Raw genomic sequence first — 14,084 nt, forward strand, 5'->3', positions numbered from 1 at the left:
GGGTTATGAGGGGCAGTCAACATGGCTTCACCAAGGGGAAGTCGTGCTTGACCAATCTTGTAGCCTTTTATGAGGAAATAACACGGTGGATGGATGATGGTAGAGCGGTGGATGTGGTCTACCTCGACTTCAGCAAAGCGTTTGACACGGTCTCCCACAGCATCCTTGCGGCTAAATTGAGGAAGTGTGGTCTGGATGATCGGGTAGTGAGGTGGACTGTGAACTGGCTGAAGGAGAGAAGCCAGAGAGTTGTAGTCTATGGGGCGGAGTCTAGTTGGAGGCCTGTATCTAGTGGAGTGCCTCAAGGGTCGGTACTGGGACCAGTATTATTTAATATATTCATCAACGATTTAGATGAGGGAATTGAGTGTACTATCAGCAAGTTTGCTGATGACACTAAGCTGGGAGGGGTGGCCGACACGCCGGAAGGCTGTGCTGCCATCCAGAGGGACCTGGACAGGCTGGAGAGCTGGGCGGGGAATAACTTGATGAAATATAACAAGGGAAAGTGTAGAGTCCTGCATCTGGGCAGGAACAACCCCAGGTTCCAGTATAGGCTGGGGAACGACCTGTTAGAGAGCAGTGTAGGGGAGAGGGACCTGGGGGTCCTGGTGGACGACAGGGTGACCATGAGCCGACACTGTGCCCTTGTGGCCAAGAAGGCCAATGGCATCCTGGGTTGTATTAGAAGGGGGGTGGTTAGTAGGTCGAGAGAGGTCCTCCTTCCCCTCTACTCTGCCCTGGTGAGACCTCATCTGGAATATTGTGTCCAGTTCTGGGCCCCTCAGTTCAAGAAGGACAGGGACCTGCTGGAGAGAGTCCAGCGCAGGGCAACTAAGATGATTAAGGGAGTGGAGCATCTCCCTTATGAGGAAAGACTGAGGGAGCTGGGTCTCTATAGTTTGGAGAAGAGGAGATTGAGGGGTGACCTTATTAGTGTATATAAATATATAAAGGGGGAGTGTCACGAGGATGGAGCCAGGCTCTTCTCAGTGGCAAACAATGAAAGGACAAGGGGTAATGGGTACAAATTGGAGCACAAGAGGTTCCACTTAAACCTGAGAAGAAACTTCTTCTCAGTGAGGGTGACGGAACACTGGAACAGGCTGCCCAGGGAGGTTGTGGAATCTCCTTTGGAGACATTCAAAACCGGCCTGGACACGTTCCTGTGTAACCTTATCTAGGTGTTCCTGCTCCGGCAGGGGGATTGGACTAGATGATCTTTTGAGGTCCCTTCCAATCTCTAACCTACTGTGATACTGTGAGATGATTCTAGGACTTGTGCTTTGGCCTTACAGCGGCGGCTGCAGCATGTGCTGTGGTTTGATATTCTTTCTGCTGGGTGTTCCTCCTGTGGCAACCCTGACAGCTTTGCACCTGCAGTTCTGGCCCACATGCTAACATGACATCAGATAGTATTTTGTGCCAGGTGAGAGATTGCCCCAGTGTGAATTGGAGAACCAAAATTTACTGTGGAGTGCTTCAAGTGTCCCTTTTCCATAGTGCTGCAGTGGAAGCAGGGACACTCATGGGTTTGAGACATTGATTTTACAGTCTTAGAGAAAAGGAGCTATACAGTTGCTTAGATTGATCAGCTCTTTTTCTGAGTACAGAATAAAGACAGAGAAAGAGAAAATGCTAGAATAAACACTTTGTCCTACACTCATAGCAGTCTTTGTCCTCTTTTCTCCAACTAGAAGCTAAAACCATGATTTGAGTTCCCTCTGACTAAGCTGTTTTCGTAATGCCTTCCCTGTTCCTGCATGCTGCTGGCTGGAGCTTGCTCTGCTCCAGATTCCTGGTGTTGCAAACTCAAATTGCTGCTATACATAGATCTTCAAGTAATAATACAGCAGAGCTTTTGAACACTCCACTTTGCACAGGGGCAACAAAGTATGCCACCAGTGAATTGGTAGAATCTGACCCATCATTACAGGTTTTACCTAAAGCAAACATATTTATGTCCATTTGAAACTGTTCATTCGACTTTTATCCTGGTGAGTGTCATGGTTTAAACCCAGTCAGCCATAAATCATGCAGTCACTCTCTCATTCCCCCCTTTTTCTTCCCCCCACTCCTGGATGCAACTCCCACGGGTTAAGAACAGCCCAGTAACGAAGGTATAACACAAACCAGTGTTGCTATCACCAATAATAATAATGATAAAGGAAATAACAAGGGAAGAGAATACAACACCTCACCACCTGCCAACTGATAACTCACCCCACCCCGCCCGCCCGAGCACCGACCGATAGCTCCTCCAACCCCTCAGTCCTAGCCCTTCCGGGTACCTCCCAGTTACCTCCTGGGCATGACGTGCTGTGGTATGAAATACCTCTTTGGCTAGTTTGGGTCAGCTGTCCTGTCTCTGTTTTCTCCTGGCTTCCTCTCCTCCCTGGCAGAACATGAGACTCACGAAGTCCTATGGCCAGGCTAAACATTTGAGCAGTAACTAAAAACATCGGTGTTATCAGCACTATTCCCAGGCTGAAAGTCAAAAACAGAGCACTGCACCAGCTACTAAGAAGGAGAAAAATGACTGCTACTGCTGAACCCAAGACAGTGAGTCTGAAAGGCATCAACAACGTACACCTCTATCTCTGCTTTTGTTATTTATGTGTCGGACTATTGAAGTGCTCTTCCTAGGACAAGAGGCCTTAAATCTCTTAAAAATACAGGTTGAGCAGGATGCAGGAGCTGTTGCTTCTGTTTCCTTGATGTTCTTTTTTGATGCTACTGCTGTGTGTCTCTGAGCTTGTGTTCGGTCTTGTAGATGCTGTCGCTACTTAACCCATGGGTACCTTCAGGTTATTTACACTTACGTATGCTGGCTTTCACTCTTCAGCTATCTTGGCCTGTAATCCTCCCAAATTTTTCATAGCCTTGATTTTCATTTTTTTAATTTTTTTTTTTTATTATAGAAGCAGCTGGTCCTTATGGAGATTTATAAAATCTTAACGACTGTAAATGCTAAGCTTTTAGAAATGACCTAGCATACATGTTTTTTCTGTACTCTTTTAAATTCAGTTCTGATTTATAGGAGATCATAGGAACTTGGGGGAAAGGCAGAAGTTCTGCATGTAAATTTTCTTGAGATACAGAAGCAAGAGAGGGAAGTTGGGCAGCTTATTGGGAATAATAGAAAATACTAGGAAAGAGCCAGCCCTAGTTTGTGACCCAGCGACTGATAAATTCTACTGGTTTTCTTAACCAAGAAAGCAGCAAGAAGCAAGCCTGACTCGGGTTCACAGTGCGCTTTGCAAACTCCCCTTTAGACACCAGGACTTGCCTTGGCTGGAGTCAGCCTCCTGGCTTGTCTTTGCAATTTATGCTTGCGATTTAGCACTCAAAGCATGAAAGGAATCCATTTGCCAAAAGTCCTGAAGTCTTGCTAATAAATTGCTGCTTTGGAAATGATCTGTAAAGAATAATCACCTGCCTGCAAAATATGTAGTGGCTTACATTGTGAAATCAAACTTTGGAAGTTCGAAGTTTCTTCTTGTTTGTGTGTGCATAACCAACATTGTTGGTACTGGAAGTCAGGTGTATCACAAAGAGAATGTATTTTAGGACAAAAGCACTTCTAGACAAAAGCAAGGGCCTTTTAAGGATGACACTGCAGAGTCCTGAATTCTTTCTAAAAAGGCTCCGTTTTGTGGTATGAAAAGTCGAAGAAAGAAATCCATCTTGGCAAGAGCAATCATATAAGGAAAGCTGAAGTACACCAAACGATGCTTTCTTTTATGTTTTCTTATAACCATCGTAGCAGGCAAAGGCAAACACTTGTCTAATTTGATAAAATATCTTTAATTGCAGCAACTGTACTGAGGTTTGGGCTGGATGTGTAAGCTCTGTTTGTAATCATAGTTCCAGCCATGCTCCACAATCATCTCAAATCACTGCCAATTAGCATTTGTTAGTCTGTTGTTGCTTAATTCGGATGTTCTGGGATGTTTAGTTGCATTATTCATAACTTGTCTGGGAAAATGTATTTTAAAAATGAGTACAATTACAGGATTTCATTGTATTGTGATAGATTTCCCTGCCACACTTTTCAGTTATTCTAGTTGGTGTAGAAAGGAACACTTTGCACAATTTCGATCCTGCATTTTGCTATTAGGAAATAGTCATTTCTGCTTGACAAAGAATTCTAAAGAGGGACAACAAAAAAAAAGAAATTCAAAACTGGTATTTTTTTCTCACAACAGTTTGGGTTTGGGCTAAAAAAAAAAAAAGAGAGCTGGCATGTATATGCTTACGGAGGACTGCCATAACCAGTGCTAGGAATTTTTAAAGCATTTTTAAATGCCAGTTATCAGAACTGAGTCTAGTCTTCAGCTAATGGAAAGCTTGGGTGGAACAGGCCACCTCTATACCTGCAGCAGGGCATCGAGCATTCTCTCCTGTTGCATGAAACAAACAAATGGTCTAGCACAGCAGTGTTTGCCAGCATCTTGGGGTTTAAAAGTTTGTTGTTTGACTTATTTAAACTTTGAGCTTGTTTTTTTTCCCCTCTGCAGAATTTCATTCTGACTTCAAAGCAGTTATTCTTAATGTGAGCAAGTACAAGTGATTGATGAATCTGTTTTTTTTCTTCAGATGATGATTTTAATGAGGAAGAATTAATACTAGAGAAGTATGTTTAACAAGGGGCTTTGTTTGATTTTTGGTTTTGCATCTAAGTTTAATGAAATGGAATTTTTTAGTGCCCCAGTAACAAAAGAAAGCAAACCATGGCAGAGACCCACATCCTGGGGGAATGTGGGCCGTGCACGCATTTGTTATGTGACTGATGTTCTTTGCGTATACAAATGTGACATGAGGATAAAGAGGAATGAGTGTAGCAGCAATTTTCTTTTTTTTTTTTTTAAGGATAAAAATTATGAAGGGGGTGATAAGTTGTGAGAGCACAAGTACTGCAGCTGCCAGTGGACGCAAGGGCAACGATGGGTGTCTTTTGGGAGTTCACGCACAAAGAGTCTGTGCCAAGCTCTCAGATAAGTTTGTTCCACTAATCAGACACTTGTTAATAACAGCTCAGATTTATGATACTTCATAACAGCAGAGGAAGAAATATTCATCCTGTTATTGACTTTGTGGAGGAAGAAAATCTAATAAGGCATTAAGAGTGCTTAATCAATACACGTGTAGGACTGTGCTTGACTATCAGAATGAGCAGCTTTGTTTTCTATTCAGGCAGATAATTTATGGTTAGCACTGGAAGTCGTGTATGTAATTTATGTTTTAGAGACAATTACTGTTCAAAGACAACTGTTACAAAGCTCTTGCACAAAATGAAGAAAAAGACAAATGCAGTCTCTGGAGTCTGAGCATTGTGCTTGAAAGCCTATCCAGTATATTTGCTAATTATATATATATATTATTTATATATATATTTACATATAACATTGCTGTCATGTATGGTTCTATGCATTCATATTTATTACTTTGTGTCATAGCACTGAGTGGCCTTTAAAGTTCAAATCGATTTTCTCTAGTTTCATGATTTTTTAGACATATGGTTTTGATTGCAGACCATCTTGGCCATAATTTAAAATAACAGCATCTAAAGCTGTAACTAAGGAACTACCTAGTTGCTGGATCTGTAGCACTTTTAAAAAAATAAATTATTTAGATCTATAAATGAGAATTTAAGTGTGCATTATAGTTTACAGAAACCCACCTAAAACACCCCCTTATAAAAGTTAATTGTAATACAGTTGCATATACACTCCTTTGTTCAAGTACTAGCACTCAGATATATTAAGAAACACATACAGATGCACTTAAGTTGCACATTATAAACTGTATTTAGGCTTTGATTTTAACCATTATGAGGGTTTTGTACCTGAATGTATTAGTTATGTTTTTGAGTTAGGAATTTACATCTCTAAATTGCTGTTAAATTTATATAAGCTTCCAGTGCCTGTTAGAGAGCTTAATCAAACTTTTTTCTTAGATAAAGATATTTAACATTTAAATTCTTGAAATCAGACTATCTTCATCATAGCCTTCAGGAGAAATTCCCAACTGAGAAGGAGTATTATTAATGAAATGCTGTCTTCCTCCTAAATAAATATGTTCTCATTAGTTTGACCCCTAATTGAAGCGTGATGTGTTAGCTTAACACTTTAAAACTAATCAAAATAACCTCCCCTCTCCAGGATGGTGGGCTTTATTCTTGTTGTACTGCAATAATGATGTGAATGATTTTACAGATTTTATTACACTTCAGTGATTCATTAAAAACCCAGTGAGCTCTGACATGCACTGAAGTCAGCAGCTCATGGGTCAGAGAACATGATAGCCCCAAGGGCTGGTCACTGAAATGGCAAGTTTGCATGTGGCTGCAGTAAATGAAGTTGTTGCTCATAAACAGCTGATAAATACAGAAACCTTGGAAAATGGGTTTTATTACTTGGTGCAGTTATGAGATTCTCTTTGTTATCTTAAAAATGAGTGTTTATATTAATGTATATCACATAAACTTGTATAGGTAAAATCTATTTTAAAATGCTTTAACCTGTAAGCAGTTAGCTGATGTGTTCCATAGATCTAAACACCCAAACTGTTGCCAAAATGAAGTTGTTGAAATACTCATTGCAGATGCATTCTCCTTCAGCAAGTCCATCCAGTCGTGCAGACATGGCAGGCTTAAGCCTTGGGAGGTTTTTAAAGATAATGAATTCAGCTTCATGAGGAGGACCAGCAGAGCTGCAGCCTTCACCAGTAGGTCTGCACAGAGTTGTGGAGAGGAGACTTCTACCCTAATTCAAGGCCAGGTTGGATGGGGCTTTGAGCTACCTGGCGTAGTGGAAGGTGTCCCTACCCATGGCTGGGGGGTTGGAACTAGATGAGTTTTAGGGTCCCTTCCAACCCAAACCATTCTGTGATTGCAAGGTATGAAAGTATTCCTGCTTTTCAGACTGATTTTTTTATTTTCTTCATCTACTTGCTACATTTGAGAGCTCTTAGTAGTACACTTTGCTTCTGTTAGATTTAGAATTGGAATTACCAATGGAAAACTTTGTCCAGTGTCTGCTTTTATATATAGTTCTCATTTATTTGTAGGAAATCTGAAATAACTTAGACTTGCATAAAACTTGGTGAAGGCTTATTTTCCCTGGAGCTGAGGATCTCTATTTGCTCTGCTGTGTAGTATTTTCAGACAGGGAGTGAGTAGCATTAAACAAGAAGAGAAGGAAAGGGATTGGAATCAGTCCTTCTCCATTTATCATACAGCTCTTAGGTGTATTTAATTGGACAAAGGTGGTCTGTTTCATGAGAAAGGCATGATCCCCTACAAATCAAATGTTTGACAAGATCTTTAAACAGGAATACCTTTTCATATTCTATAATATTGCATGTGCAGGGAGTGTGGGACATGGGCGCATGTCTACAATCCACATTTTGGCGTACTAGTGGCTTTAAAAAGTGCTATGGATATTTTTCCACATGTATGGTAGACAGATCATATATAAAGTTAATCTTGATGATGTTTTTTTCAGTTTTTATTTCCTTAAGACTTTGCATGGTGGGAGTGAAAGCTCACACAGAGCATGTCCTACGGATGTTTTTGTGTTATAACATTTGTTCTATAAATAGTTTTGAAACACTGCAGTAGCAAACATCACTTGTTTCCTTTTTTCTTTCTGAAACACCTGCAGCATGTCATTACAGATGGATTGATAGTCTTGGTAATACTGAACTTTGTCAGACCTAACATGGCAGACTTGTTACATGTCAGAAAGTCTGTCATTTTTCTTGCTATTCAAAAGGCAAATATATTTGCAACCTTGAGTGACATTGAATATGGAAAGCAGGCAGAAATTTATCATTTGTCAGAACTGGTTTTCTTGTAGGGTTTGTTGGATTTTTTTTTTCCTTTTAATTCTGACTCTTTTAGGAATATAGAATAGCCGATTGTGGCTTGTAAGAGCTATGCAAACTGTCTTTTTACAAATGTAAAACACATTATTACTTCACATTCAGGTCATTTATTTTAATGCTTTTTGGACAGAAACAACATCTGACCTTTATTACTGAGTTGCATAAAACAACTTGTCAAGGTACAGCTAATGGTGAAGGTCTTGTACAGGAGATGGTACAGTGAGGGACACAGATGCATAGAGAGCAAATTTTCATAACATTAAGGTTAAAATTAGTGTATTTTCTACCGAGTGTATTTCTTCAAGTGTGAGTGCTTTGTAATAGGAATAAAGCTGTATCAAAAAGCTTATTTTGGTGTGTTAATATAAAGTGTAATTTCTGTGTTATGACGATAAGCTGTAAATAAGGTATTTGTTTTAGAGACATGGATGAAAAGTCAGGTTTTCTGCATATGATAGAAAAAACATTGGATTTCTGGTGTAAGAAGCAGCAAAGAAATGGATGAAAACATTTCATCAAAGGATGAAAACAGGTATTAAGGCAGAGACAAGGAAATCCAGGACAAAGCATTAGAAAGACAAGAGTTGAAAGAAGAAGGTGAGGTTATCAGTCATATAGCAGTAATACTTTTGTGAGGGGCAAAACTCATAGGAGAACGACAGCGTTTTATGCTGAACAAGAAAGAAAAGGACTTCTGATTGCTAATAGAAACACACTGCAATCAAAAGGAAAAACATTCTGTGCATTAGTATGCAATAGCACTATACACTTCTGAATGTATTACATCCTAGCGATATCAAGAGGATAATGATTAGCTCCTCAGCTAGAAAGGTTTTCTTCCAATATTTTGGTTCAAAATACAGACATTGGTTTTAATAAATTGGGCTGTATATTGTAAACCACATCACTTAGTTGGTATTTTATTCTAGGAAGTCACGTAGCGTTGTAGGTGCTGAGCACAGTAAAATAGTTCTCATTATTTTGTTTAAAAAATAAAAAGAGCAAGAGATTTTATTAGCTCTCAATACTGTTAGTATAAATAGAAGTTGAAAGTGTGGAGCAGGGTTATTATGTGGCTCATTACTGTTTATTACCACAAGGCACATCAAGATGTCTCCTAGTTAGGGGGAGTAAATCACTTGGAACATGCCTCTTTTGTCGATCTTCTGCACGATGCTCAGTGCTAGCATGCTTTCTTCCAGTGCTTTAAGGAATATGTCTAAAATCTGTTGCTTGTCATATGTTCTCTCCATCTCTTGCTGAAGAGAAGTGAACAGATGAATGTCTTATTTTGATATGATTTGTTTTTACATCTTGGAGAGAGGAGGGGAAGTGTTTTTCTTCTGAAAAGTTTCTGTCTAAATTGTGTTCCCAGGAAATTGAGAAGAGCTTTGCTGACCTCACAAGAGTTAAAATTTGGTTAATTGTCTAGCTCAGAGATAACCGAATATTTTATTTTTTTAATACAGCTTGCCAATGTTTTTCACTGTCACTGAGGACAAAGAAAATTTTGTTGTCAGTCATTACACTGAATTTAGAACTGGAAAGAAATGAGATGGTTTTAGTGAGTTTGAGCCTCTTCAGCTGCACTTTAGTAAATGTTTGTGTTTCAGGGTATATTTCTCTTTTAGCTTTTTAATAGTCTGAAACCTCCTCAAAAATGTCTTAACCCTTGCTTTTTAGCCAGGATCAGAAATGAGCTAGTACAGTTAAGCTCAAGATCTTTGAAGAACTAACAAACCTTGGTAAATCTTAGTCTTATCAGCTAAGGATTGCAGTTGAAAGGTCCTCACTTCTCTTGCATGAATGTGAAAGGTTTTTGGTTGGTTGTTTTTTGTTTGTTTGCTTTTTTGTGGTTTTCTTTTTCTCATTTGTCTTTAAAGCACTCTGTATTTCTTTTGACCAGAGTGTAATCAGAAGTGTTTTTAAAAAGCTGCATTTCCTCATTAGAGATGGGAAATGCCACTAGTATGAAGTAACTGCCTGCAATTTTTAGTCATGATGATACTCATCTTCTGTTGCTTCATTTTTCTCCTCCTCTCTGCTTTTCTTGCTCTCTAGTCTGAACGTAATGTGTGATTTCTACCAGTGCCAAAGGCCTTGCAGATCTGAGATTTGTCAGCTGTGTCCTTGTGCCAGGCTTTGCTAATGTGGCGTGTCCCCTTAGCCCTGGCGTTCCCCTTACCAACATGCTAAGCAGGTCTGCTCTGCCACCAAGCCAGTTCAAGACATATGTCAAAACACTGAAGAAACACACCCCAAGCCCATTATTCTTACGCTGTTTCTTTGCTGTCCCTGCACTGATGGATTACATCTCTGTGTGGTATTAGCACTTCAGAGAGAGCAAAGCAAGCAAGAAAGCAAAGTACAAGTATACATCCCAGAATATGTGAGACCAGTGCAGCAAATACCTGCTGGTTTTGTTACATTTACTGCCCTGTTTGACAAGTTTTCTAGTTTGGAAATATTTCCATACCATCTGTTGTCCCTGATCCTGTTCAACAGAGCAGTAGTACTGGCCTGGTCATTTCTAACACATTTCCTCAGGAATTCTTATGTAGGGCTCTTATGTGCATGGGCTAAAAAGCAAATATCTTTACTATTGATTTTTCTTCAACCATTGCCTGTTTACTTATTTATTTATGTGGTTCTTTAACATTATGCATTTATAATTTGGAAAGTTCTATTTTTGCATGCCTGCGAGCACTAATTTGATCAGATGAAAAAGTAAGGTGTGTAGATACTAGTGCACACATATCTGAAGGAAAGAGGACCTTAATTGATTCAAAATACTTCCGCCTTTCAGAGGTTTCTCATCTGCCATACTGCTAGAAGCAACCTAATACGCAAGGAGCCTGGTGGAAATGAGAGTATAAAGATTGTTCTTGATCTTGTTGCAGAGATAGGGAGTTGATGAGTTGGGTAGAGCCTGCAGCCAGAGCCAGTGTATTCTGTGGCTTATCTTGCACAAAGTGGGGGAGTAAAATCCCCCCATTGTACTTCTTGGGTGAGTTGGGGGCACAGTGACATAGGTGGCAGTCACTGCTCCTGTGGTTGCTTTCAGGGCCCTTAGCTATACTTGTCAGTAATGCTCTCATTTTGTTACATCAGCATTGTACACGGTTGTCCTCAAATAACCAGGTAACGTGGTCAGTGCTGACTCTTTAGTGACTGCTGTTCACTTTCTTCTGACAGATGTAAATGAGTGCAGCATGGGGAATGGTGGCTGTCATGGCCAGTGCTGTAATACTGTCGGCAGCTACCACTGCAAATGTCCAGCTGGCCAGAAACTGGAGGAAGATGGAAAATCATGCAGAGGTAATGTTTTGTGTTTGTACTGTGTTCCACTGCTATTAAGAAATCAGAAGAGACGTTGGAAGGAAATGGAAGTGTTAGTTTCTATCTGGAGCCAGCTGAAAAGCATATACTCAGACTTGTCAAGAGTGCAGATCTTCTCCTGTCTGGATTATGAAGATATAAGAACACTTCAAAGGGTTGGGATTTTGTTTTATTTTTTGAAGAAATGTTATTACTTAACCTGGATTGGCTGTGCCATGTTCTTATTATGGAATTTCCATCATCAATTAAAAAACTTGAACGCGGATATGTTTGATAACATTTCGTCTGTCTCTAAAACAAAATGGTTCTTATCCAAAAATATGCATACTTTTTTTGCATTTCAATCACAGTTCCACAGCTAGAGATTAACTGAATAAAAAAGGATTTAAAACCACATGCTATGTAAACCCATTTGTCTTCTTCCTAAAGGAAATGTAAGTCTAGTTAGTGCATTATAGGGTAAAATTTTCTTTCTAAAAGCTTGATTTTGTGGAGAAGCAAAACATGACATAAGCTTATGTTGGAACACATGATGAATTTTGGTTAGACTTCTTAAATATAAACTGGTAAGCATAGACTCGGTGTAAGTAAGCCCATCTGATCCGTTGACCTACAATCACTACAAATTTGCATAATCAGATGCTTGCAAAAGGTAGAGGCTTTAAGGTTTAAAGTAGCCAAGGTGTACTGTATTGCAGGCCAGAGCAGTTCCTTCTTCTTGAACTTTGCTCTAACATAGGTAATGAATGGTCACTGCTGTATGATCTTGTATGCACTGGCTGGTGCCTGGATTGCACCCTCAGTTGCATTTCATTGCTGTAAGTATATCATTGATGGTTTTGATTATCTTAAGATGAAAGGCACTAGATAGGTTTTCATGAGCTGTATTCTTTTCACAAGAAACCATCTTCTCTGGCTTTTTTCACTTGCATAGTATCTCACAAATTTCTTAAGGTTTGTATAAAGCAATGTCTTTCTTGGCTGTGATCGTATGCTATATCCTAACTTTGTAATTTATTTGGCTGCACTGTTTTTTTTTTTAGAACATGATAGAATTATTTTCCACAGCAACCTGTCATTTGATATCCAACTTGACAGTGTAAATAAGCTGTGGATGGTTATTTTGTTTTGATAGAAGCTTTTCATTCTGGTCCTCCATGCTTTCATTTTGACCTTTTGAGAACCCAAGCCAGAAATACTATGATTCACAGATTCCTGCTACTTCACCTCAGCCTTCTCTTACCCTTTTTTCAGACTGGCTGGTAATATGGCCATGAACAGGCATATAGGTTCGTACGTTGGTGGCTTCTTACTGCTATCAGGTCTGTGTAAAAGTTGTCCAAAACCTCAGTTTTTAAAAGAAGGGATCCTACTCACTATCAACCTAAATTGCTCAGCATGCAGGAGTCCTGTTTCCATAATTTTGTGTAAGATAACCTAGTGTTCATTCTGCACAATTCTTTTATTCTGAAGATATACTTTAAATTCTAGTATTCTGACATTCTTTAAAAACTCAGAGTTTAAGATGTTTAATTCTAACCAGGAATTACAGGAGAATATATCATAAGTTTGTTTTAAACCACTTTTTAAAATCTTCAGACAAAAATGGAAACTTACAATAAATTGGAAGCGCTCAAGTCATGGAACAAAGTGAACATAGCAGTGACAGTAATTACACCTGAATTTTTGTGAAGATGGTAATGACAATAAGTGTATGACTATACTGACTTGCAAGAAGGCCAACTTGAGCCAGCCTCTAGCATCAAATGTTACAATATATGTAACTTAGTGCTTGATTACTACATATGGGAAAAGTGATCTTCCAAACAAAACTCTGTATGCTGATGGAAAGTGCTGGTCTTTCAGGATGTAATACTGGATTGGTGTTTTATTGATGCTTCTGCATGGCTCAGAGGGGTCATTTTGCAGATGAGAGTAAAACAGTTTCTCATTCAGGTTATTCAGCATCTTTAGAGGAATAAGGCTTACAGTTGTTCTGGGTAGTTATATTCTTTCTTTCTTTATAGCATCATTGTGCTTTATGTTACCCTTTAGTCTGAACTCAAACCTTAAATACATTTGTTCTATTGTTCTGCTCCATCTCATGGTTGGTTTTATTTCACTGGTGACTGAAATGATCAATGGATGTACAGGTTTTTTATAAACCAAGGTACAAATAAGGTGTATCATTAAAAAAGCGCCATGGAAGTAGTACAGATTTTATTCAAAAAGTCATTATTAGTGCGAAGATTGATCCTGGTTTTCAGAAAAAAAAAATAAATAGAGAATCCTTCTGTCAAAAAGGGAAGACATCAGGAAATATATATATATTAAAGAAAAAAAGAAAAGGTTTTAGCTATTTGTGACTATTTAATGCTAAAGAAGGGAAAGTGGACAAAAATTCACTACTGCCAACAACATAATGAAGTGTACTTCTGATTTGATCAATAATAGCTGAGGGTTTTGTGAGCAATGTTAGGAGACCCAAAGGCCTAATTTCACAGCTGGAGCGAGCTGAAGGTGCCCAGCATCACTGTTTTCTGGGTTGTCAAAAATGTGTGCAAGGCACAAGGCTCCATGAATGTGCACAAGACAACAAAATAGGGAAAATATTCTTAATACAAGTTATTGCTATCAACATTGACTAAGTCTTCCCTTTCTCAGGTGGTTCTGCAGCTAATTAGAGCCACATGGAGAAGGGGATAGCACAGCACAGCCTGGGACACCCCACACTTGCGGGGTCCACACTCCTCCCAAGGCTTGTAAGGATCTTTTCTAGCTCATTGGGAGCTTTTCTGTCAGGATGTATCATTCAGATGACGTGATATATAAAGCCTTACCTGATTTCAGTGGGG

The 14,084-nt window shown here is 39.3% G+C and overlaps 1 protein-coding gene across 3 annotated transcripts in view; it reads left to right on the plus strand.

Annotated features, from left to right (window-relative positions):
* Positions 1–14,084, plus strand: part of LOC133222201 (multiple epidermal growth factor-like domains protein 6) — a 204,661-nt gene that overhangs the window by 104,246 nt on the left and 86,331 nt on the right. For 2 of the 3 annotated variants that reach the window (XM_061371691.1, XM_061371692.1), the window contains exon 5: positions 11,086–11,208. The exons of the other annotated variant lie outside the window; for it this stretch is intronic. In XM_061371691.1, the coding sequence (XP_061227675.1) occupies positions 11,086–11,208 (123 nt within the window). The remainder of the gene's footprint in view (positions 1–11,085; positions 11,209–14,084) is intronic. 3 annotated transcript variants of the gene reach the window in all.

The sequence above is a fragment of the Neopsephotus bourkii genome, unplaced genomic scaffold, assembly GCF_033783945.1.
Source record: "Neopsephotus bourkii isolate Nb327-2 ecotype Australia unplaced genomic scaffold, CSIRO-AGI_Nbou_v1 NB_1574, whole genome shotgun sequence".
Classification (NCBI taxonomy): Eukaryota; Metazoa; Chordata; class Aves; order Psittaciformes; family Psittacidae; genus Neopsephotus; species Neopsephotus bourkii.